This window comes from Anser brachyrhynchus, assembly GCF_964034855.1.
Source record: "Anser brachyrhynchus genome assembly, chromosome: 5".
NCBI classification, from domain to species: Eukaryota; Metazoa; Chordata; class Aves; order Anseriformes; family Anatidae; genus Anser; species Anser brachyrhynchus.
This window is the reverse complement of record NC_137699.1, coordinates 63,139,523-63,160,793: the sequence shown is the minus strand read 5'-3', so window position 1 is coordinate 63,160,793 and position 21,271 is coordinate 63,139,523. Positions and strand designations below refer to the sequence as shown.

General features: G+C 49.3%; 1 protein-coding gene across 5 annotated transcripts; it reads right to left on the bottom strand.

Moving 5' to 3' along the window:
- Positions 1-65: 65 nt before the first annotated feature.
- ERO1A (endoplasmic reticulum oxidoreductase 1 alpha) lies at positions 66-20,344 on the bottom strand. Of its 5 annotated transcripts, XM_080594114.1 has the most exons (16): positions 20,187-20,343; positions 14,140-14,259; positions 12,678-12,761; positions 10,714-10,752; positions 10,309-10,385; positions 9,609-9,682; positions 9,002-9,122; positions 8,590-8,627; positions 7,371-7,382; positions 6,528-6,554; positions 6,234-6,326; positions 4,091-4,337; positions 3,284-3,353; positions 2,824-2,910; positions 2,110-2,243; positions 66-422 (listed from the first exon to the last, which is right to left on the bottom strand). In XM_080594114.1, the coding sequence occupies exons 1-16, from the start codon at positions 20,292-20,294 to the stop codon at positions 362-364; spliced, it is 1,392 nt and encodes a 463-aa protein (XP_080450240.1). In that variant the 5' UTR covers positions 20,295-20,343; the 3' UTR covers positions 66-361. The 5 variants fall into 5 exon arrangements, with proteins under 5 accessions (XP_080450240.1, XP_080450243.1, XP_080450241.1 ...); XM_080594117.1 differs by lacking the exon at positions 10,714-10,752 and having other exon boundaries at positions 20,187-20,344; XM_080594115.1 differs by lacking the exon at positions 7,371-7,382 and having other exon boundaries at positions 8,581-8,627.
- Positions 20,345-21,271: the final 927 nt, after the last annotated feature.

Sequence of the window (21,271 nt, the reverse complement as noted above, 5' to 3'; positions counted from 1 at the left end):
AACAACACTGTAGGGTGGACACCCTTCTTCCAACACGGTGGCTGAAGAACCATGGAACAGACAAGGAATTTTCCCCAAATTTATTCAGCAATATTTAAAGGAATTATTCAGAACGATCTCCCAATATATAAAATAAACTTTACATGTAGTCCCCACTTTTATACAAAACAGTATCTTTTTTTTTTTTCTGTACAAAAGATTTGGCATCAGCAGCTTACAGACAATCAGTTTTGGAACAGGAGGCCCAGCAAGCGGTCTTCACCTGGCAGTGGTCAGGGGTGTAATGGAATTATGGCATTTGTCTGTTTTTGAAGAACCCAGAACATGAACAATAAAATTTCAGTCTCTTTCTCTAGTGAATTCATTGCATATTCCTTAAGATGTTCCTGAAGTTTTCCAATTCTCTAACGCTCGTTGAAACCCTGTGTGCAAGGAAAGCAAGAGGAAAAACATGAGAGCAACATATGCATCATAATTAAAAAAATAATAAATCAAAAAAAGGGACCGCCGTCAAGAAAACCTTCAAGCAGCTCTTGGGAAGAGAGAATTCAGAAATTCAGCTAAATTAGGTTCTGGGTGAGCCAGGCTCTTAACTAATTTTGCAGGCTCTTTTTAAAGCAAACAGACGTGCTGTTACTGCTACGGTTCTGTTACTGAGAGACGCAGTGGAACAGGATGTTACAGAGAGCTTAGCAGTGATCAGACAAACCCATTAACTAGAGGTCAAGAAACAGACCATAATATTACCAGCAGTGCAGGCAGGTTGCTGAGTCTCCTTGTGGTATAAGCTTGTTTCTTCTGAAAGCTTTTTTTTTTTTTCCAATCACCTACCTCATTTTCTTGCTGAATGCATTTTCCCCCTGGAGCATCAGCATCAGTAAATGCTGGATTGGACGCAGAGGATAAGGCCCACGACCTTCTCTTCCTTAAAGAGAAGGTCTGCCTTCCCCAGCCAACACTGCCCCCTCTTTTAAGAAGGTTTTGAATAATCCAAATCACTTCTAAACAAAAAGATGCAGGTCTGCTTTAAAAGGCTCTTCTAATCCACATAGGTAGGATGTGAGGTCGGAGTCAGAGCTGAGAGAAAAACTGCCTGGCTTCAGGCTTTTCACACAGCAGAGAGCTTACAGAGAAGAGTTTTAGCGGGGCAGCAGAGGGGGAAGGGGAAGAAAGAAAAAGGCTCTCTGCCTGCCAGCCCTCAGCTTCCTCCGAAAACAGACTTTCAGAGGGTCTGGAGGTCTCCTGCATGCAGACTTTTCCAGAGGCTGTGCCAACGTGGCAATACAAAGGCAGAACGAATCCCGGCTCCTCTCATCTAAGGAGAGCACAGCAGCTGTGCTCAGGAGGGAACTTGGGCAGGGAGGGGGGGACCATAATATCCCTGGATAAGGGTATTTGGGGGTTTTCCAGATTTGACTGATACACATTAGGGGCTCCCCGTTGCTGCTGATTCACGCTGCAGAAGACACAATTCAGTGGGCTTGAAATGAGACATGATCAGGACCACTGAGCTTTAGTATTGGCAGCCACATTAACTGAGGAATCCTTTAAAAACCTGTTTGCCAGAAACTCCAGGTCTGTCAACACCACTAAGCAGTAATGTATGACCAAAGCGTCTTGCAACCTCCCCTCTCTCCTCGAGGCCTTGTTACCCTCTTCTGCCAAAAACCGACCCCAGCTCTCCACAAGGGCTGCACTGATGGCTTCCTGACAAACGCAACAATTGCGAACAGACCTGGGAACAAACTGGTGGGAGTTCGGTGCTTGAAGGAGAGTCTGAAGCAGACAAAGAACAGGTAAGAGCAGCAACCTTTGTTTGGGACAGTGTGCTCAGAGGACAGAGTCACACAGTTTCTTAAAAAATACCACGTTCTTTGTATCTTAAACACTTCCTTGAATTCCTTACAGAAATATAACTAAATTGTTTTAAATCGTTCTACCTGTTGCACTTCCACATGAGCATCCTCTGACCTTTGAGAGCTTCTTGATGAGAAAGTATGATCAGAACAGGAATTAACACCAATATTAGTGATGAAAATCAACTGTTAAGCTTAAATGGGATGTAACACAGCAGCACGTGTAAGACTGGAGAAAAATTCTCACGCTAACCTTCCAAAAGCATTAAATAGTGCAACAATTTCTTGTCTTGTCAGCCGGAATCCATAGGAGGGACCGCTTTCAGGTATCTTTCCTATCAGGTTTTCAGAAAACAGGATCTTCAGCACTGTGCCCAAGCCTTGCGTCTGTGCACGACAAACAAGATCATTTAATACAGGGGAGATATCCAGAGCCCGACTCACGAGTTCAGCTCTACTTCCCTTCATGTTTGCAAAGGTTCCTGTTGACATCAACTTCACAGGGCAAGACTTAGATTACACTTAACACGGTTAAGAGAAGGAAGCAGAACAGAGCCAGGACGCTTTGTTTATTCAGAATTATTTTGATAGCAGAGCTGCCCAACAGAGGCTTCCTGTCTAGGTTTGACCACACAAAGTTCAGCGCGGATCTTGCTGAACCCCTCCTTGTTTGCCAGAGGCTCTACGCACCCCCTCCACTCTCCCAGACTCTCAGCTGCAGCAGGTTAACCTGGTTTTCAGCTGTGGTTAACCTGGTTTTCAGCTGCAAAGGCAACACACAGCTCCTGTCAGGCCCAGCGAGCTGGAATCAGCAGCACACTGCTTCCTGCTGGCTGGACCCTGGTAAAAAAAAGCAGCCCCGATCTGTATCTGGGAGCTGATGGGTATCTAGGAGCTGCATTTGAGCACCGGAGTCCCACCAAGCGAGGTGCTTCCAGACATGCCCCAGACTGCTGACAAAGCTTACCTGCAACTTCCCCCAGAGGCGACATTTGAAGCAGCCAACACAGTCCATTATCCTGGTAATGTTCTTGAAGTGTAGCCTGAATTCCTCCTAGGGGAAAAGACATTTAAGTTGATCCCATTTACATGTGAGTTAGGGCTTCTTCCATGTATTAGTTCATTAATTCAAATCCAACAATGTATTAATTCTGGACTCTACCAACTACGTCTCACCAAACTTAGCTTAAAATGCTTCCTGAAGTGGAATCCTCAGACCGCTCTCCTTAAGGTACACCCTACAACCCGTAGCTTCCAACGAGTACCAAACCACCCAGAAAACCAAAATGAACTGGAAATACCTGATCCAACACCTTAAGCATAGCAGAGTCCCGTTCAGATCTAGCATTATTCCAGATACACACATATGAAATGCTGTTTAGGGAGAAATTGCCCCAAAGGGAAGGGCTGGACGACCTTTAGTTTACCTTTAGCTTAGCAGCTTCCTTTTTATTCCCTGCAAAGAATGAGTTTTCATCAAAATGCAGTGGAAAAGACCTGAAATAGAATGAAAAAAGAGTTTTTATCTCCCTATAGCTTGTTTGTATGACTTAAATCCAGGTTCACAGAAGTATCTGGTTAGGTATGAGAGTGAAACCGATAGGTGTTAAGACGCTGAACGTCTCTAGATGTATTTTAAGTGCAAGCTGTTTGTTTCTTAGATCTCCTGGAGGCTTTCAATTTTTAACTTGCATCTCACCTTGGAGACATTTTCAGCGATTGCTCTGTGGTTTCTAAGCAATTGTAGTCTGTTTTCTAACAGACGTAAGCACTGAAGGCACGGGAGTGTGAAGAGAGAAATTCAGACATCAATCATGTTAGGAGACACCCATTCCATCTGGTTCTGGTATCTTCCATACCTTGTACTCAGACCTCTGTCCAAACCTCTATTACCAACATGCTTAGGATTTTTTTCTAGACAAAAACATGAAGCCAGGACTGGTATTCCACAGATGACTCAAACAGGTAGCCAATTTCAGGGCTGACACGTAGGTGGTTATTAAATTCCATTCTGCTAAACCAAAAAGGCTGCCTGGGCTATTAAACTGTGGGCTTCATTGGCCTGTTTTGCTATTTGAATGCAGATACCAATGCAATCCCAACAATACTACCCAAATCATGCTATCCCACTACAAGAAAGAACCCAGAACCTGCCTTTCTAGGCGCTTTAAGTGAAAGGCTAAGAGATGCCAGGGTTGAAAGAGCCATTCTCCCCAGGTACCGAGTGTAATTACTTGGCCAGATGGAGAATTTCCAGCAACAGGTTTTTGATTTCTGCGTCACGACTTTTGTTCCCTGTGTACAGCTGGAAACCCGGGCGCTCAAAGAATGGCAACACTTTGGACAGAGCCCGTAGCTCTATCAGGTAGAGAAAATACAGGTTCTTGAGTCTTCTGGGGCCTTCCCCTCTGGTGAGGACTTCATCAAATCTCTGCTGGAACTCTGTAACATTGGGGCCCCATTTCTTCTCTGACCATGTATCTGAGAGCAAAAAAACAAAAGAGATGAGGTGGATGGGTATGGTTCTAGTACACTGCTTCCCACTGTCCCGAGAACATGGTGAAATACATCTCTAACCAAGGAGATCCAAGCTGTGTAACAGTCACAGCCCTTCCACTAGCCCCAACTGCTCAAGACTGAAGAGACATGCTTTTAAGCAAACCCTAACAAATGCAGAACTCCTGCAGATTTTAGCCAATTGGTTTAAAGCAGGTTCCAGGCTTACAAGCAAAAGCTAAAAACAGAGGCTGTTCATCTTAAGCAGAATCAAGTCAGTTGAAGAGCTTCTTGACATTTAAGTTGACTGTTTCTGAAAGCAGTTCTGCGTAAGCTGGAGTTAGTTCCGCATTTGTCTGCATGTGGAGAGGACAGGACGGCTGTACAGGACAATCTGTGAAGGTCCCTTCTTTCCTTCATTCCTGCCCTCAAGAGCCACCAACTTGCTGCAGAACTCAGAAGCAGTCTCCCTGCTTTGCTCCAAGCATCTGCAGAGGCAGACAGCGGAGGCCTCCTGATCATGTTGCGCTGGGAAACAGCAGGGGAGTCGGAGGCTGAAAGGCTCCCTAATGAGCCCAGAAACCTTAAGAACATTCCTTCTGCTGTGGAAACGTGAAAGGAAAAAAGTAACCAAGGATCAGAGGAGATTGATCTCTATTTCCTATTGTCGAGCTCACACAAAGAATGTTTCTGTTTGCCTGTCCTGTGGTGTGCGTAAGATTATATAGAGTATGTAGTGGAAGTAAGATAAAGTACAGTTGCTGATGTGTAAAAATGAGAAGAGAAATAAAAGGGGAGAGAAACTTCAGAGGATCTCCTAAATCACTGATAACCAGGGTAGCAGGAAAGGACTTTCCTAACTCTGAGCTGAGGCAGGCTCTCTGCAAGATCACGGCGCCTGCAGATGGGAATCTCTGCAAAGATTCAAGCCGAGCCAAGGACCACCTCCTCAGAGCAGAGATCTTCTGTAGCCTTTCACCAACAGCAACTAGCCCTTTCTACACAAGCCAAAGACACTTACTTTGCTCTCTGTAGCCACCTTGTTTTCCTAATCTTCCCTGCAGAGTTCCAACTCGTCTCTTGCCTTTGATGTTTCTCATTACCCTCTCAGCTCTAACACTGTCTAGCATACAACAAGGTGAGGTGTTCGTAGGCTGTAGACATTTAAATATGATTACTCACTTAAAATGAAATTAGTTATCCAAATTCTAACAGCTATCACAGTCTTGGTTTTTGTAAGCTTTAGTAGAATAAAGCTGGTAGACTTGGTCTACAGATGCTATGGTAAACTGTGATTAAATCCTTCGGGAATTCAGTCAGAGCCTGCATCCCACACTGCATGAACAACATGCCACATTCCTTGGCCATGTGAGACACGTAAATCATGTTTTCACATCACCCTAGATTTCCAGCCTCAGCACTGAAATTTAGATCCTTCAGATACTTACTCGTGGACAAAGGCATGCAAAAAAAATGGAAATGGCTCGAGAGTCTTGGAAAAGCACAGCCAAGCATTTCACAGTCTAGGTGAGACTGTTGCTAAACTGACTGCCATAAAAACAGGCTAGCAAGAGACAGCCTTGATATGCAATTAGAAACCCACTCCAAAATAACCTTGGAGGAAGAATAAAAGGCATACGTGCTGGAAGTCTCGGCACAGAACACACAGTCCGGCCATTTTCAGACCTGAAGGCATGCGGTAACTGCATTCCTGATTTTGTTACACAAGCCGTGTGCCGAGGGAGAGAAAAGGAGAGCACAGAAGTAGGCCTGAACCCTGCTGGAATGGGCTGCAAGTAGTGTTTAGCTGAGCCACAGAAGCGTACGCCAGTGTCAATTTAGAGCTGACACAGAAGAGCTAAGGCAGAAAGTGGCAGTTACCTTGTAAGAGGTACCTGGCGCTCAAATGAATGTTGATGCTTGCGTGGAGACCAGAAATGAGTTTGTAGAAAGCACGTTTCTCTATGCAGACGCCTGAAAAGAAATAGACATTTTAAGATACTGAAAGCATACCGTACATTGAATTTTTCTCTCCTGGCTGCCAGACAGAAATCTAACCCAACCTGAGACTGGCAAGCAGTTCCCACCCCCCTCCCCGGCCATTTCGCATTCATCCCAAGAAAAGCAACCAAGCTTAGGAAAATTAGGAAGAAGGATTATCAGAAAAAGGATTACCTTTCAGCCACTTGTAAAACATATGCCCTGGAAACAAAAGGAAAATGAGCACATCAGTTTGAGGCACCTTGCAGCAGCAGGAGGGCTTTAACAAATGTCGTGTTTTACACTACTCCTCTGGACACAGCTTTCAGAGGACAGCAGGATGATATGACAGCAAGATTAACAGGACAGGGCTGTACCCTCCCCTCTGCAGCCAGGGAGGGCTGTCCCCCTGGCCAAACCTGCTGCCCTAAAACCACCTCTGGGCCAGACCCCAGAGGAACTCTGCTCATTCCAGTGCGCAGAAGCAGGAAGAGGGGTGTTAGAAGAACACAAAAACTTTCCTCCCCACCCCTCTGAGTGATGCCTCTAACACAGTGTGGTGGCACCAGATGAACAAAACACATGGTCTTTCCCACCTATCTCAGCTGGTGGGAGGCAAAAGCAATGCAGAACACCATGACCTAGTGGGAAGCAAGGGCCACAGGTTGCTATTCTTTTCTGGTGAGGGTAAGGAGAGGGTTGTTTTTATTAGAAAGAGTGCAACTAAGTGTGTACAATCACATAAACCAGTGCTTCACGTTAATCCCTGCCACTTGCTTGAGAATAATCTGGAGAACAAAAACAATTTGGAAATAGTTTGGAGACAGGAAAGATGTCACATACACAGGCCCCATGCTGCAGGGAGCAAATAGCTCCAGGGCCCAGTCCTGAACATGGGATTTTGGACAGCTCCTGATTTTACCTGAATAATGGTTCTGCTAACCAGGTGCGTTACCTAATGGTACAGCTCATGACAGCATGATAACGACTCCACATTTACTTCTGTTATTAGCAAAAAACAAACAGAGTGCCACTCACCTCCATCATCTCCTGATGAGAAAAGCGTGAGTGGTGTGGGGAGAGAAGAGAGGAGATAAGTTACACACGAGCAAAGCTAAACCCCAAAGCACAATCATTAAGACTCTTAATCTGCTCTGACAAGAGAATGTGCCTTCCCAGGGAGGTTTATAAATGCTCCAAACACGCAGAACATCCTCTCAAACTGTAGCAGTGAAGGCACCAGATGAGCAATGCTCCTGAATAACCCAACCAACGCAGGACAGATCAGCATTTGCAGAGGAAGTACACAATTGAGGCACAGACTGCAAAACGGTCTCCTGTACGACCTCTGGCAGGCTACTCAAAGACCCCATCCCTGCTTCCTTCAGTCCACTAGTCACTTGCATCAGCTCTGACAGGTATCAGGCCAGGTCCTGTTTTCATGTTGCCTTGCTTCCTCACCTGCAGGACAGCAATCCTTCCCTCTGTGCTCAAGGTACCCGTGTTACTTTCATTTATATCGTGCCCCACACAACAGAAGTCATCAAGGGAAGCACTAACATTTTAACTAACATTTTAAAGGGCACTGCACATTCCTTCACCAGTGCTGTGCTTAAAACATCACTCCTTTGCACAAGGGTCAAGGATTGGACAAAGCACCTACACAGGTGAGGAAAAAATCCAGGAATCACCCCAGAGGATACTGCAGGAGTGGTGTTCAGGTCAAAAAAAGGAGGGGAGAGGCTGATGATGTTCTAGATGTCTGGGCAAAATGGGGCATCAGGAGACATGGAGCCTTAGCAACCTTGGGCAAGAAGCCCTTGGTATGCTCCTGAAACCCTTCCCTACTTTAATTTACATATTTTAGTCTTAGTTTCTAAGGCAGAGCTTCTCTTACTAAATGGATTCCACAGAGGAACCCTGCCAGGGTCTTTTTTCAGTCCCTGATGGATGAAAGGATGCTGCATTGCTGAGTACAGAAACCAGGGACCAAAGAACCACCCAGGGTTCAGTCCTGTTCCCAGCCTCTCCAAAACCCACATTTCTTCCAGGAATGCAGAATCAGGCTTTTTCTCCGTGATGGATGCTAGACAGCCATCCTTCCAGGTGCCCTTGAATTAGCCAAGGAATTCTAGACTTGATCAAGAGCTGTAACGTATTTATCATTCAGGAGAAGTGGCTCACATAGCATTTGCTGCTTCTGTAGCTCAGATCAGCACACTACCAGGCCACCTAGCAAGATGAATACACGACTCACCTCTACCAGGTGCCAAAGGTCTTTTTACATTCTGAGGCCTAAGAGAAAAGAAATTAGAAAGTAAATTTGTGGCTGTCTGCTTGCTGTGCAGAAACACAGAAGAAACTACTTCTCTGCAGTCAGATAGCCTAAGGAGATCCCAAATCTTCCTGTGCTTTAGTTTTGCTCCAACAGGAAAGGGGTAGAGGGAAACATGTCTTTCTCTGGCTTTTCTTCAGAACAAAAGAACCAACAGGGGTTCATGGGGCAGCCACATGGCTTGTCCCCTGCTCCGAAGCCCACAGTGCACAAGCAGTGCAGCAAAGACAGGAAGACAGGGATTAACGGAGCAGTTGTAGCACATGCAGCCCCTCCACACAAGTCAGCACCCAGTGCCTGATGACCTGGGGCACCTGTGTCCCAAAGCACCTACTTGAAGCAGTTTTCTTCATAAATGCTGTTCCAGATCTTCCAGGCATCTGGTCCTTTGTAGCCAGTGTAGCGCTCAGGATTCAGGAGTAAATCCACGTACTCTGCGTCAGGAGAGTGGATGTCTGTGAAGCAGAGTGCTGGGTCAGTGACAAAAGCTCCTGAAGGAAAATTACATCTTCCAAGGCTAAACCAGCCACCCCTTCGCACACCGAATGGTCTTGCCAGCACACAGACCAGCTCATCCCTCTCCAAACAGGCAGGTGCACAGCATTTGCCGTGCGTCAACCCATCACAGCAGGGTGCAGCGCTCCGGCCTTCAGAACTACCAGCGTGCAAGACCACAGATGGCAAAGCAAACTCTGAGCGTGCTCCACCCAAGCTGCCAACTTGCCAAACCCTGTGAGACCCTGACCAACAATGAAGCTTTTCAGAAATATTTGCCTCATGTTTTCAAGACACTGAGGGCAGGAGAGAGGGAAGGAGAAGAAGAGAGAAGAAATAGCATACAGGCTTGCTGAAACACTACACGTTGGCCTGACAGTTCTGCAGAGAACTTGAACTGCTTAAATCTCGTTACAAGACTTGTCAGACCAAACAGGTCCACATACCATCAGCTTCGCAGAAGCTGTCTGAAGAGTCATCGTGCCGTGTCCATTGGAGCATCGCCCGCTGGGTTTCCTTGCTGCAAAGAAAGGAGAAAGACCATCAGAAAGAGCATCAGTACAAGGGTTCCTTCAAGACAAATAAGGACTGGGGAAAATCCAGGTGGGGGCTCTCGTGAGACCCCACACTGAGCCCTGTGTTCAGCTCTGGGCCCCCAGCACAAGGACATGGAAGTATTAGAACAAGTCAAGAGGAAGCCACAGTGATGATCAAGGGGCTGGAGCCCCTCTGCTGTGGGGACAGGCTGAGGGAGCTGGGGGTGTTTGGCCTGGAGAAGGGAAGGCTCCGGGGAGACCTCACAGCGGCCTGCCAGGGCCTGAAGGGGCTGCAGGACAGCTGGGGAGGGACTCTGTGTCAGGGGGTGTGGCGATAGGACAAGGGGTGATGGCTTTTAACTGAAAGAGGGTAGGTTAAGATTAGATATTTGGAAGAAATTCTTTATTCAGAAGGTGGACAGGCACTGGAACAGGTTGTCCAGAGGAGCTGTGGCTGCCCCATCCCTGGCAGTGCCCAAGACCAGGCTGGATGGGGCTGGGGGCAGCCTGATTTAGGGGGAGGTGTTCCTGCCCCTGCAGGGGGTGGAATTAGATGATCTTTAAGGTCCCTTCCAACCCAAACCATTCTATGATCAAAAAGTCATCAAACCTCAAAGATTCATCAACAGCTCCAAGTCTGTTGGCCTCTTCACATTCTTCAGCACGGTTATGGGCTTCTTCTGAGTACTGGGTTGAAGAGGAAAGGAGTAGGAATGATTAAAACACAGTTTTCCTGATGTTACAATCTTGCCTTTAACGCACTAATAGTTTAAGCATCAGAAACGTCTTCATGATTCATTCCACCCTCTATTTCCACAGGATGTCTGCAAGTATTCAGAGGCTGATGCAATTGTGATGATTGTTGCAGGGACTCATCGCAGATTCTGACACTGCCATAGGAACATTTTGTGCTTAACTGTACCTGGGGTCTTGCAGAAGTCTCCTAAACTGCCCTCCTAAACTGCCCCTGGAAGCACCATAAGCAGTATCGTTGTGTGCATACAGAGCAGCCTACCTTGTAACTTGCAGATCTGATCCCATCAGGAACTTCATCCTGAAAGACAAAGTTGAGCATGTGCTGCATGTGAGGCTGATGTAGCCTTTCAGTCTGTTCAAAAAAGCTGAGGAAGGTGGCTAGAACTTGACAGGTATTCAATGCATCCAGATTAGCTTACAACGTAGACAGCTTCTGGCTCCTCCACAGACTAAAATTAAGCAATATTCTTGGGGTTTTATTCTGATTTTTCACAACGCTCCTCTTCTCAGAAGGTCAGCAGCCTTTCATGGGCGCTACATCAGGTTACGTTTTGCTCACCCAAGCACAAGGCTGAGGAATCCAACATAACCTTCAGAGGAGCTGCTGTCTGGCATCCCGTTTTTGGGTGACACCCAGATGCTTCTCTTCAGATATTGACCCACGTTGGGGCTGGGAGTTGCAAACACCTCCCTTCGACCCGCTACCAGGTAAGCGCTTTATTCCCAGCCCCACACAACCCGAGCAGCACGCACAAGACAAGCGGCCCCCCAAGTTCTTCTCGACTTCTGTTTCCTCCACCAGTAGGAAGGCAATAAAACCACCACGAGCATTGCAGGGCAAAGTTTCTCCGTGAGGGTACAGTTTGAAAATACTACGATGGCAAGTAGCACAGGCAAAGAAAAATTAAGCAATGCGTAAGAGCTTTTTTCATTGTTGCTTTCAGAATGAAATGGACCCAGGTCAAAACAATCAAAACCACAGTGAAGTGTTAGAATAAGAACTTCTAGGTAATATTAATGTAATTGTAATGATCTTTCACATTGGTCATCATCATTACTAATTTTTTTTTTTTTTTACTTAAAAAGAATTTCAGCAAAATTTAGGGTTACTTTAATAAGGAAAAGAAAAAAAATCATCCCATTTTGTTCCACGGTAGGTGCTTTTTCAAGAAAAGGGAAGCAAAGGAGACTTATTTGAGGGGTAGTCCATGGGAGAGGAGAATAAGATGAATGAATTTAATATCCATATCAGAATTTATACAACAAATTATGTTCACACACATACCTACACCAGATTTCAAGGTGTCATATCACCTCAGGTATTTTTTTCAGCCAAGCCAACAGCTACACTACGTCAGGTTTCACAGAGTTATCGGGTAAGTGGGACAGATATCTGCTTCACCACGTTATACTTTAAATTGTACACAAAAATAAGCTACAATGACTGGGTAAGTGCATGCAAACAGGATCAGGGGGCCTCCTCCACCGAGAGCACTGCTGGTCTTCCGCCGTCCCACCAGCACGGCACACCCCTGCGCACCACGAGCACACAAACTGCTCTGGAGATCCCGGAATGAGATTGCGAGAGCCTGCTGCTGGGTGCCAACCCACAAAGCCAGGCTGGGCGGCATTTCCACCACGTCTATCAACCCGGCAACCACGCTGTGATTCACTCGCTTTCTCTTCCCCTTCTTTTCAGGCAGACACCTGCAGTCAAGAGGCTTTCTTCTAGCTCAGTGAACAGAACTCTCCCATCCAGGATGCAGCGGTAAGGAGGTCTGCTTTTCTACTGGGAAGAGAGGACTCTGGAAGAGCCATTTCACGTATAGAGACTGCTGGAAAGGTCCCAGCTGAATTTGTCAGGCAAAACAGCAAGTCACAGCATAGCTCATAGGCTAACAGGGTGAATATCCTGGCACTTCACAGTGTAACAGAGGATTTGTCCCCAGATCATTTTGTTAATACCCAAAATAAGAGGCTAGGACAAGTTTTTCTGTTCATGGAAGGTCAGGTGTAAGAAGTCTAGCTTTTATTTAAGCTTTCCAAAGTTAGCATTTCAGCCTTTCTTCACAGATCCCAGTAGTAGGGCACCTAAGAAAGCTCCACCAGAGCCACAGTTTTGCTCTAGCTGCAATAACCAGTAGAGGAAGGCATCCACCTGCTTTTTCCTCTTGGCCCACAAAATACAGGAAAAAGAGTGAAGTGGATGGATTCTTTACTTACGGTTGGGCAGGGTTTTACAGCACAGTCTCTTATTCCACAGTGGCTGTTGTCATTCCAAAAAGGACAAGGTTTCTTTAGGTTTACCTACAAACAACATAACCTGTTACACATCCCCTCCACACCGCGGCTTACCAACTCGTATCTTTGGTGTCTCACTGCAAGGCTTCTGACAACAAAACCTAGTGCAAGGCCAAGTGCTACAGCACGAGTGGCAACAGAAGGTGTCACTTGTTTTAAACAAGGACTTGATTTCGGTTTATCACGCACACTCACTTGTCTCTCATACAAGATGCGTGAGCCCACGCAGTCTGGCCAAGGCTGTTCGTAGCAACAAAGACAAGAAACACGGGCCACCGATTCCTAACCACACCCTGATGCTCTTGTTGAGCAGTGGCAAGCTATTTTCTGGGAGGAATCTTTGGCCTCTGAACGTTGCTCACTTCATCCTTGGTGAACCTTAGGGAAGTTTGCTACCCATTGATTTTGTCTCCTTGTTTCGGGCATCTTATGACTATAGCGTGCCTCCCTGTTAGAGGAGTAGGACGAGGATGTGCTGGAGCCTTGCTGTCATCCTCCTGTGGCCAGCGTGCAGGTCTTCTGCTGGCAAGTCACCTGTGCTCGGGGCCTGTCGGTGTGCAAGACTTCTGGGCAAATAATTCCGTGGTGTTTACTGGATTGTTTGCCATCGCTCATGTCCTTGTTACCAGCACAGGCTGTGCTTTTCACCCTTACTGTATTATTTCTGGTGCTTCCACCAGGAAGCTTGGAGAAGGGAGGGAGATGGGGGGAAGCAGGGAGAGGCAGCTCTGTGCTGGTGATTTTATACAGACCTGTTCTAATCTGCGGGGCAGTGAAGTTGGGAACTTCTTAAACTGTTTGCACAGTAGAGTGAATATTTTTTTTTTTCAAATGGAAACAGTTGTTTAATATCTATATTCAGCAGGTAAAATTCTTCCCCATAACCCAGCCACACCCAAAAAAACCACGTTTGGTCGTATAAATGCAGTCTCACTGAATGTGAGTAGAACCTATCTAATAACAATGGTCCTGCAGTAACAGCAGTCAATTAATCTGTTTGGCAACTAAACCAGGCTTTCCATGTTGATAGGAAGACATGAAGAATATCCTCATTTTGCAATTTAGATCCCCAGTCATTAACATGTTTGAGCCTTAATCCAACAAAATAATGCATTTCATTGGTCTACTAAAGGCCTTTAGAGGGCAAAATGCATACGAAAATATCTTTAAAGTCATGCAACTTACTGGATATGAAAGTTGTATCACATTAAGATTCTCCTGATAACAGGAGAGTCAGACTTGCTGACTGCATTCGTGAAGATCAAGATTGAAACGGGGTATCTGATTTAACATCAGCAGTAACTTTCACAGAATTTAAGTTTAAAAAAAAAAAGCACACAAACGAATGAGAAATATTGATGCGTTTCTTGCGTGAGAAACTTACTTTATAGTATCTAAAATAGTCACTCTCCAGAAGTTCGTTCAGTCTAGGAAAAAGCTTGTAGTTGTTGAAGGCATCGATGGTTTCTACGTCACAGGTGCAGTCATCTATGTGACCAGTAACCTGTTGGACACGGAGGAGGAGGAACAAGTCAGTCAGTACTGTTTAAGGCTGCAGACAATAAAACAATCCAGAGTTTTCTTCCCTTTTATCAGTGAGCCATCCAGTTAAGTCCAACCGGAATTAAACGACATTAAACCCTGACTGCGCTGAATTGGCAGAGGATTCCTTCTGATGCATCCTTTAGGATCGGCACCTGGGGACAAGCAGCTTATTTAGAAATATTTTTCCCCTAACACACGTAGGTACGTTAACATTTACTGATGACAGATTAATTGGCATCAGACACTCTTGTTAGAGAGCAGAGATGGCAGACATTCAACCAGGCTGTGTCACATGCAGGAAAACCCCCACTGCCCTTGACCACACACCAGATAGTCACACAGATCAGAGGTGTTTTTCTTTTTTAATCATGACCAAATCCAGCAAGACACCGGCTTGCTGGATTTATCAACAACATCGCCAAAGATTAAGGCACTCAACACAAAGTCCCTGCTGGATTTAATCAGAACCAGGCTCCCCCCTTGCCCCTGAAAGCTACTTGGCAGGAAAACACCTGCCATAAATCTGACGCAGGAAGCCAATACTTCTTGCATCACCCCGAACAGCTCAACAAGCAGCGTGTAAGCCCCGGAGAGAAAAAAAAAAACACCCAACAAATTCAGCTATGGCTTTCTGACACGTAGATTATCGTCTGGATGAGAACGTTGCACAAGGCAGGAGGAGCTTTGCTTCCCCTGCCACCCTCTGGCACGTACTCGGGGGAAATCACCGCGGCCAAGAAGCGAGCGCCCAGCTCGTTGCCTCTCAGCGGCACGCCGGGGATTTTTCCTGGATGCCGACGCCGCGATACACCGCGGGGCAGGCTGCCGTCCGCCCGTATCAGATAAACTGGGGGTTTTAAGACCACGGCGGTTGTTTTAAATGGGTATCGTTGATTTGTGAAGTACGTGATGTTCGCGATGAGAGATCCTCTCGCTGCTTCTGTCCCAGCAGCTTACAAAAAACCCTGGTAGCAGCCGGCACGAAAACAAAGTACCCCACACTACGCTGTTCCAGGGGGGTTTGCCTGATCTCTGCCATCTCCCTGCTCGCTCGAAAGCGAGCTGGAAGCAGGGACGAGCAGAATAAGCCTGGATGCAGCTCCTGTGAAGCGTCAGAGAGCGCAGCGTCGAGCTGCAGCATAAAAACTCCCCAGGGGAGGCCAAAAACGCGGACTGGGGGATGCACAAGACCCAAGGTGTTTATAAGGGGTTCCCCCGTTCCTTACTAAGCGCTCAACCAGCCGAGGGGCAGCGAACAGAAGCAGGCAGCGCTCCTCTCGCAGGAAAGACACCGACAAAGTCCCAGGCATCTCGGCAGCCAGAGCCAGGAAAGGAAATACAAGCCTCAAGAGAGCCTCCAAGGAATAAGGGCGAAATAAACGATCATGTGCAGAGGAAAGAGAGCGACGTGAGAAACGTGAAGCACAGGGCCTGAGGCACGCCCGGAGAGCCCAGATAACCCCGTACGAGGTGCACACCGACTTCGGCAAAGCCCCGACGATGATTAGTGCCGCAGCAATGAAGCTCCCGGCCCTCCTTCCAGGAAGGAAGGCAGAAGTCGAGCACTCGCCCTTCAGAGCACACAAAAAAGGGAGGGGGGGAAAAAAACAACAGCCTGGGTTAAACACACAGCACCTTAAAGGTGCCTGTAGGTTTCTTCCTGCTCCTTAGCGGGACTCGGTGTTTGGGAAGCTGAACTTTTATTTTCCTCCCAAAAAAACTCACTGTTATTTCAGATTAAGCCACCCTGCTTGGAGGGGGAGCGAAGGGAAATCCATGCGTGTGCCGCCGTGCCCTTCTCCACCTGAGCAGAAGGTTTGTGCCGAGGCACCGCGATTTGGAGGCTCGCCTCTGCTTCTCGTGTTCGCGCTGCCCAGCGCCTCAGCCCCACGCAGGTGCTGTATTCTGCCGGGTGTTTTGCAAGGCAGTGAGGCTGAAGATGAACAGCACAGCAATTAAACTTTCCAGTAGCCCAAATCGCTCCCGTAAAAAAAACGGCACCCATTTGCTAACCCGGTTACCCAACTCAAAGCCGTTTCAAAACGAAGACGAGCAAGCAACCAAAACAAAAAAAAGCCACACGTCTCTGTGTTTCCTGGAAGCCTGACAGCCTTTGAGGAAGGCAGCTTGGGTCACGCTTCAGCCGGCCTAAAAGTGGCCTCCTAAGAGACCTCTGCAGGGTCTCCAGCTGCTCCCCGCGGCCACGTCAGACATCCGTCACTGCGAGGGGATCGCCTCCCTCGAAGAGGCGACATTCGAGCACCCAGCACGCCCTCGCTGAAAGGGGCGGCACGTGCTGGTTGCACCAGGGCTGACTTGGCTAAGGTCTAGCGACCAGAACCAACCCATCATCACTGAGGGTGAAGCCCTGCGAATGCTCTCAGGAGCGGATCGGGGGCACCTTTGGAGATCTCCAGCTATCTGCTGCTCGGCGTAGCGGGATGATCAGACGCCACCACCAAACCCCTGCCTGCACGGGTAGCACAGGCAAGGGGGAAGCACTGGGGAAAACCCAAGCTCTGCCCGAGTCAGAGGGAAAGCTCCCTCCTCCCATGCTCACAGTCAGCCCGCGTGGAAGCGGGTGATTCCTTTAGCCTCCACGTACCTTTCCTTACCTTCCTGCTCTGCCCCCGAGAGCCTAAAGGAAAGCTCAGCAGGGCCTGGCAGCACGGCCTGTACATGCCCAACCTACCAAACCTCACGCGCAGGAGGACAGAGGGACCACCGAGAGCCCGGTCTGCCCCGAGGCCAGGACCAGAGCCCCACTGGTGCTGTGAGCGCACCAAGCCACCTCGGGGGCAGCACCAGCCTGCGTGGCAGGGCACGTTCTTCGCCCCAGACCTCCCCTCTTGCACGCCGGGTGAAAGGGACAGGCAGAAATCGATCGAGCAGCAAACACGTGCCACGCGCTGGCTGGCACCCGTGAAGCCCTGAGCTCAGCCACGGGTTTCGCTCCACCCGGACGGGGTGGCGGAGCCTGGCAGGAGACGAGGGGCAGGGCTGGGTTTGTCCCCGGGAGGAGATGTGACGGAGCCGCCGGGACAGACGCGCACACCAAGGGCTCCGGCTGCTGAGTAAGCAGCGAGGAAGGCGTTCAGCTGGCCCTCCGCGATCCCTCACCGCTGCTGTGCCCGCCTCGGGTGTGCAACACAGCACGGAAAGCGCCGCACGTGGACTCTGCTTAATCCTCGGGCTTGGCCTTGGCTTCGTCTTCCTTCGCCTCCGTCCTGGGATCCTGCCAGTCCGCTCCCTCTGCGCCTCTGGTTCTTGTCTCCTCACTTCTTTCTGGTTCCCTCAGTGCCACAGAAACGCAGCTGAGCTGCGGATTCAGGGCTTACTTCACTTGCTGTAAGCTCTCTCCCCGACCCGTACGCCACCATCTATTGCGCAGCTGGGCAGGGAAGCGGGCAAAATCTTTTTCGCATCTCCTACTTGTGGCTAGAACAGAGCACAGGGAAGGGAAAGCTGCTGCGGGTGAGAAGAGGAGCTGCTTTTAACCCATACCAGCTCCACTGGCAGCTGCCTTTTCCAAGCCAAACCAGCCCCAGCATTGACAGCAAGCCAACACTGCTGCCTCCGCAGGAGCTTCCTCGCTGTCTCCCCATCTTTCACCCAAAAAAGAAGGGAGCAAATCTCACACGGGAGCCTCAGAGGGATGTTAAACCACAGAAGCCACCAAGTGACATCTGCAAGTCCCTGTTGGCAAAGAAGGACCTGCAGGTCCTGCACTCTGGGCAGCTGCCTCCCAGCCGCCCCACAGGGATCAGAAGGGTGCCAGGTACAAACTCCTGCCCCAAAGGCTCGTGGGTGAGCATCAATTTAACAAGAACGCAGAAGTGGCTTGAAAAATCCGTTCAGGTAACGAGGAGGCAGCTCTCGGTGCCCACACGCACCCCTAATGACAGCCCGCTGACCACAGAAACACCCCCGAAGGAAGCCTGTCCTCTGCCAGACCACAAACTGACAGATCACGATCAAAAACCCGGTCTGCTAAGCACCTGCAGCACAGCCTGAGCACGGCTACGTCAGTCTGTAAACAGCGAATGAGCAATAATTACTGGGAATACGGAGAATTGATTCACGGCTGACTAAAGCATCGATGCAGCAGGGAACACGTCGAGCCGGGTGGGGGATAAGCTGGCTGAAGATTGAGGGAATTCCCACCAAGAGTTAATCGGTGCTAATGAGATCAGAAAGCAGGAACAGTGTGTGAAACCTCGGTGTTTTTAACAGCAGCTGGGTGTTTGTAATGAAAGTTTCAGGACTGGTTAGCAACACGAGTAAATGAAGAACTAAAGTTCTTCTTAAAAAAAAAGCACGTTAGCGTTGCTCTTAATATCACCGAACTCCACGATGGAGGAGTGCAACGCTTGTTCCAGAATTACGACCCACTTCTGCCAGCACCCGAAATACTACTAGAGCAGGAACACTCAAAAGCAGCCCTTGCCAAGTGCCCAACAAGGGCTGAAAGACAAGTCAAAGCTCTTCTACGTACCCCTCATCAAGGTTTCTTAATCTGACAGCCCAGGAGGAGGCAAGAGATGGTCCGCAGGAGGAAACCAGATGCTCTACCCTTGCCTTCAAGCATACAAACAAAGAAAGGTAGAACCATTTAAGGTTTACCCTGTATTTTATTTGGTGGTGGATAAAAACCACCAGCCCTGTGCTGTACATGATCAGCAAGTTATTTAAAAAACCAAAAACAAGACAGCCCTCGGGGGTGTTTTCAACAGGTTAAGCGGCTAGTAAGGCTGAAACATTCTGCCCTATGTGACACGCTTCCCAAAGGCGACAGGAAAAGTTGCCAACACTTGTATTGAGAACTTAAACCAAAGCGTGTGCTACTCCGTAAACGAGAAGGGTGCTGCAACAAACCGGTGGAGTACAACAAACACTGCCAGTGCTTCCTACCCAAGGAAAAAAGCCTGTGAGCCTTTAACACGCCAGTGCCAGCTCCTTCAGTGGCTTGGGCTTCTCCTGCCACACCGCAGTCTGACTCAGACTTCGATCCTTACGAGACAAGCCTCTCTGTTAAACAGGAAACACAACGAGCAAAAGCCCTACAGAGATAAAGGACTGAAAAGCACACATTTCAGTGCTCTATCAGCAGATTTTAACCTGCCATTTACACGTGAAATTGAAGTGTCAAGAACCACCCAGCAGCCAAAGCCAAGCGCACAACTGCACGTTGTCTTTTGCCACCCTCCACTTCTGACTCACGTTTAAGCCCTGGAACTTGAATACAGTAAGAGCAGACTTTACAATAGTAGACTTTACAGCTCCAGTTTTTAAAGGAGAACAACAATAAAGCACTAAGCACGCCGCACCGCTTTTGCTCCTCGATCACGCAAACGTCCTCACGCAAAATTAAGCCGAGAGGCGCCTGCACAACACCCGCACCCGCAAGTCCAGCTGCCTGGTGTGGTCTCACGGTGAGGAACACCCAACCCTCCCGTTACCACACAGCAGCAGAAGGCACAGAAGACACACCGGGCCACGCAGCGGCGCATCAGCGAGGAGAATTCACCCTGGGCAGATGCTGAACCCTGGGCAGATGCTGAACCCTGGGCAGATGCTGAACCCTGGGCAGATGCTGAACCCTGGGCAGATGCTGGCACACCTGCCACAGCCCGGATAGCAAAGGGACGGTAACACAGACCCACAGGAGAAAGGATGAGGCAGCTCCCAGCCACCTCAGCACCACGAAACCCCCAAACACCCCCCGGGGGGCACCCGGGTCGCCAAGAAAGACGCGACCCCTGTGCTGCAGCACCACCCCCCCGGCGGTGCCGAGGAGGGGACCCCGCAAGGCAGCAGGCACACGGAGCGGCCCCCCCCCCCCCCCCCTTCACTCCGGACACCCCCAAAGCGAGGGTCCCGGCCCACCTGGCAGAAGCAGCGGCGCTCCGCAGCGCCGGGCGGCCCGCGGGGCACGGCGGGCAGCAGCAGGGCAGCGAGGCCCAGCGCCCTCAGCAGCCCGGCGCCCGCCGCCATCTCACGGCGACGCCGCGGCCGGCGGGGGCTGAAGAAGCCGCGGCCCTGCCCCGCTCCGCCCCGGGGGACGTGCCCGCCGCCGGGTGCCGCCTTTTTTTTTTAGATCAGATGTCCGGGTTTGATGAGAAGGAGGAAATTCTTCACGCTGAGGCGTTCTTGCAGATTGATCGGGGGAGCTGGGGGTGCCCCGTCCCTGGCAGTGCCCGAGGCCAGGCTGGATGGGGCTGGGGTTGTGCCCATGTCCCCAGCCAGAGTCACAGAATCACTAAGGTTGGAAAAGCCCTCCAAGATCATCTGGTCCAACCACCCCCCTACCACCAATGTCACCCACTAAAGCACCACGTCCAACCTCTCCTTGAACACCCCCAGGGACGGTGACTCCACCACCTCCCTGGGCAACCCGTCCCAACGCCTGACTGCTCTTGCTGAGCAGAAATGTCTCCTCATTTCCAACCTGAACCTCTCCCGGCACAGCTTGAGGCCATTCCCTCTAGTCCTATCACTAGTTACCTGTGAGAAGAGGCTGACCCCCAGCTCCCCACAGCTTCCTTTCAGGCAGCTGCAGAGAGCAGTAAGGTTTCCCCTGAGCCTCCTCTTCCCCAGACCAAACCCCCCCAGCTCCCTCAGCTGCTCCTCACAGGACTTGTGCTGCAGGCCCTTCAGCAGCTCCATAGCCCTTCTCTGGACATGCTCCAGGGCCTCGATGTCCTGCCCCGGGGCTCTCTGTGGGGCACGGAGCAGGGCCGTGCCCCAGGTGCCCGTAATGGTGACTCCTTTTCCCAGCCCTCTCCACCTTCATGGGGAAGTGAGGGCGTGCAAGGCAGAGGCCAAGGGACAGCTACAGCAGCTTCCTTTCTTGCCTGGTTTCCTCACAGAAGTTCTTGTCCCAGTTTCAGCTGCGGAAAAAAACACATCCGGGTTCTCCTGTTTCCACAGGCCTTGGCTGCTCCTTAATCTATAAACTTACGCCAGTCAGC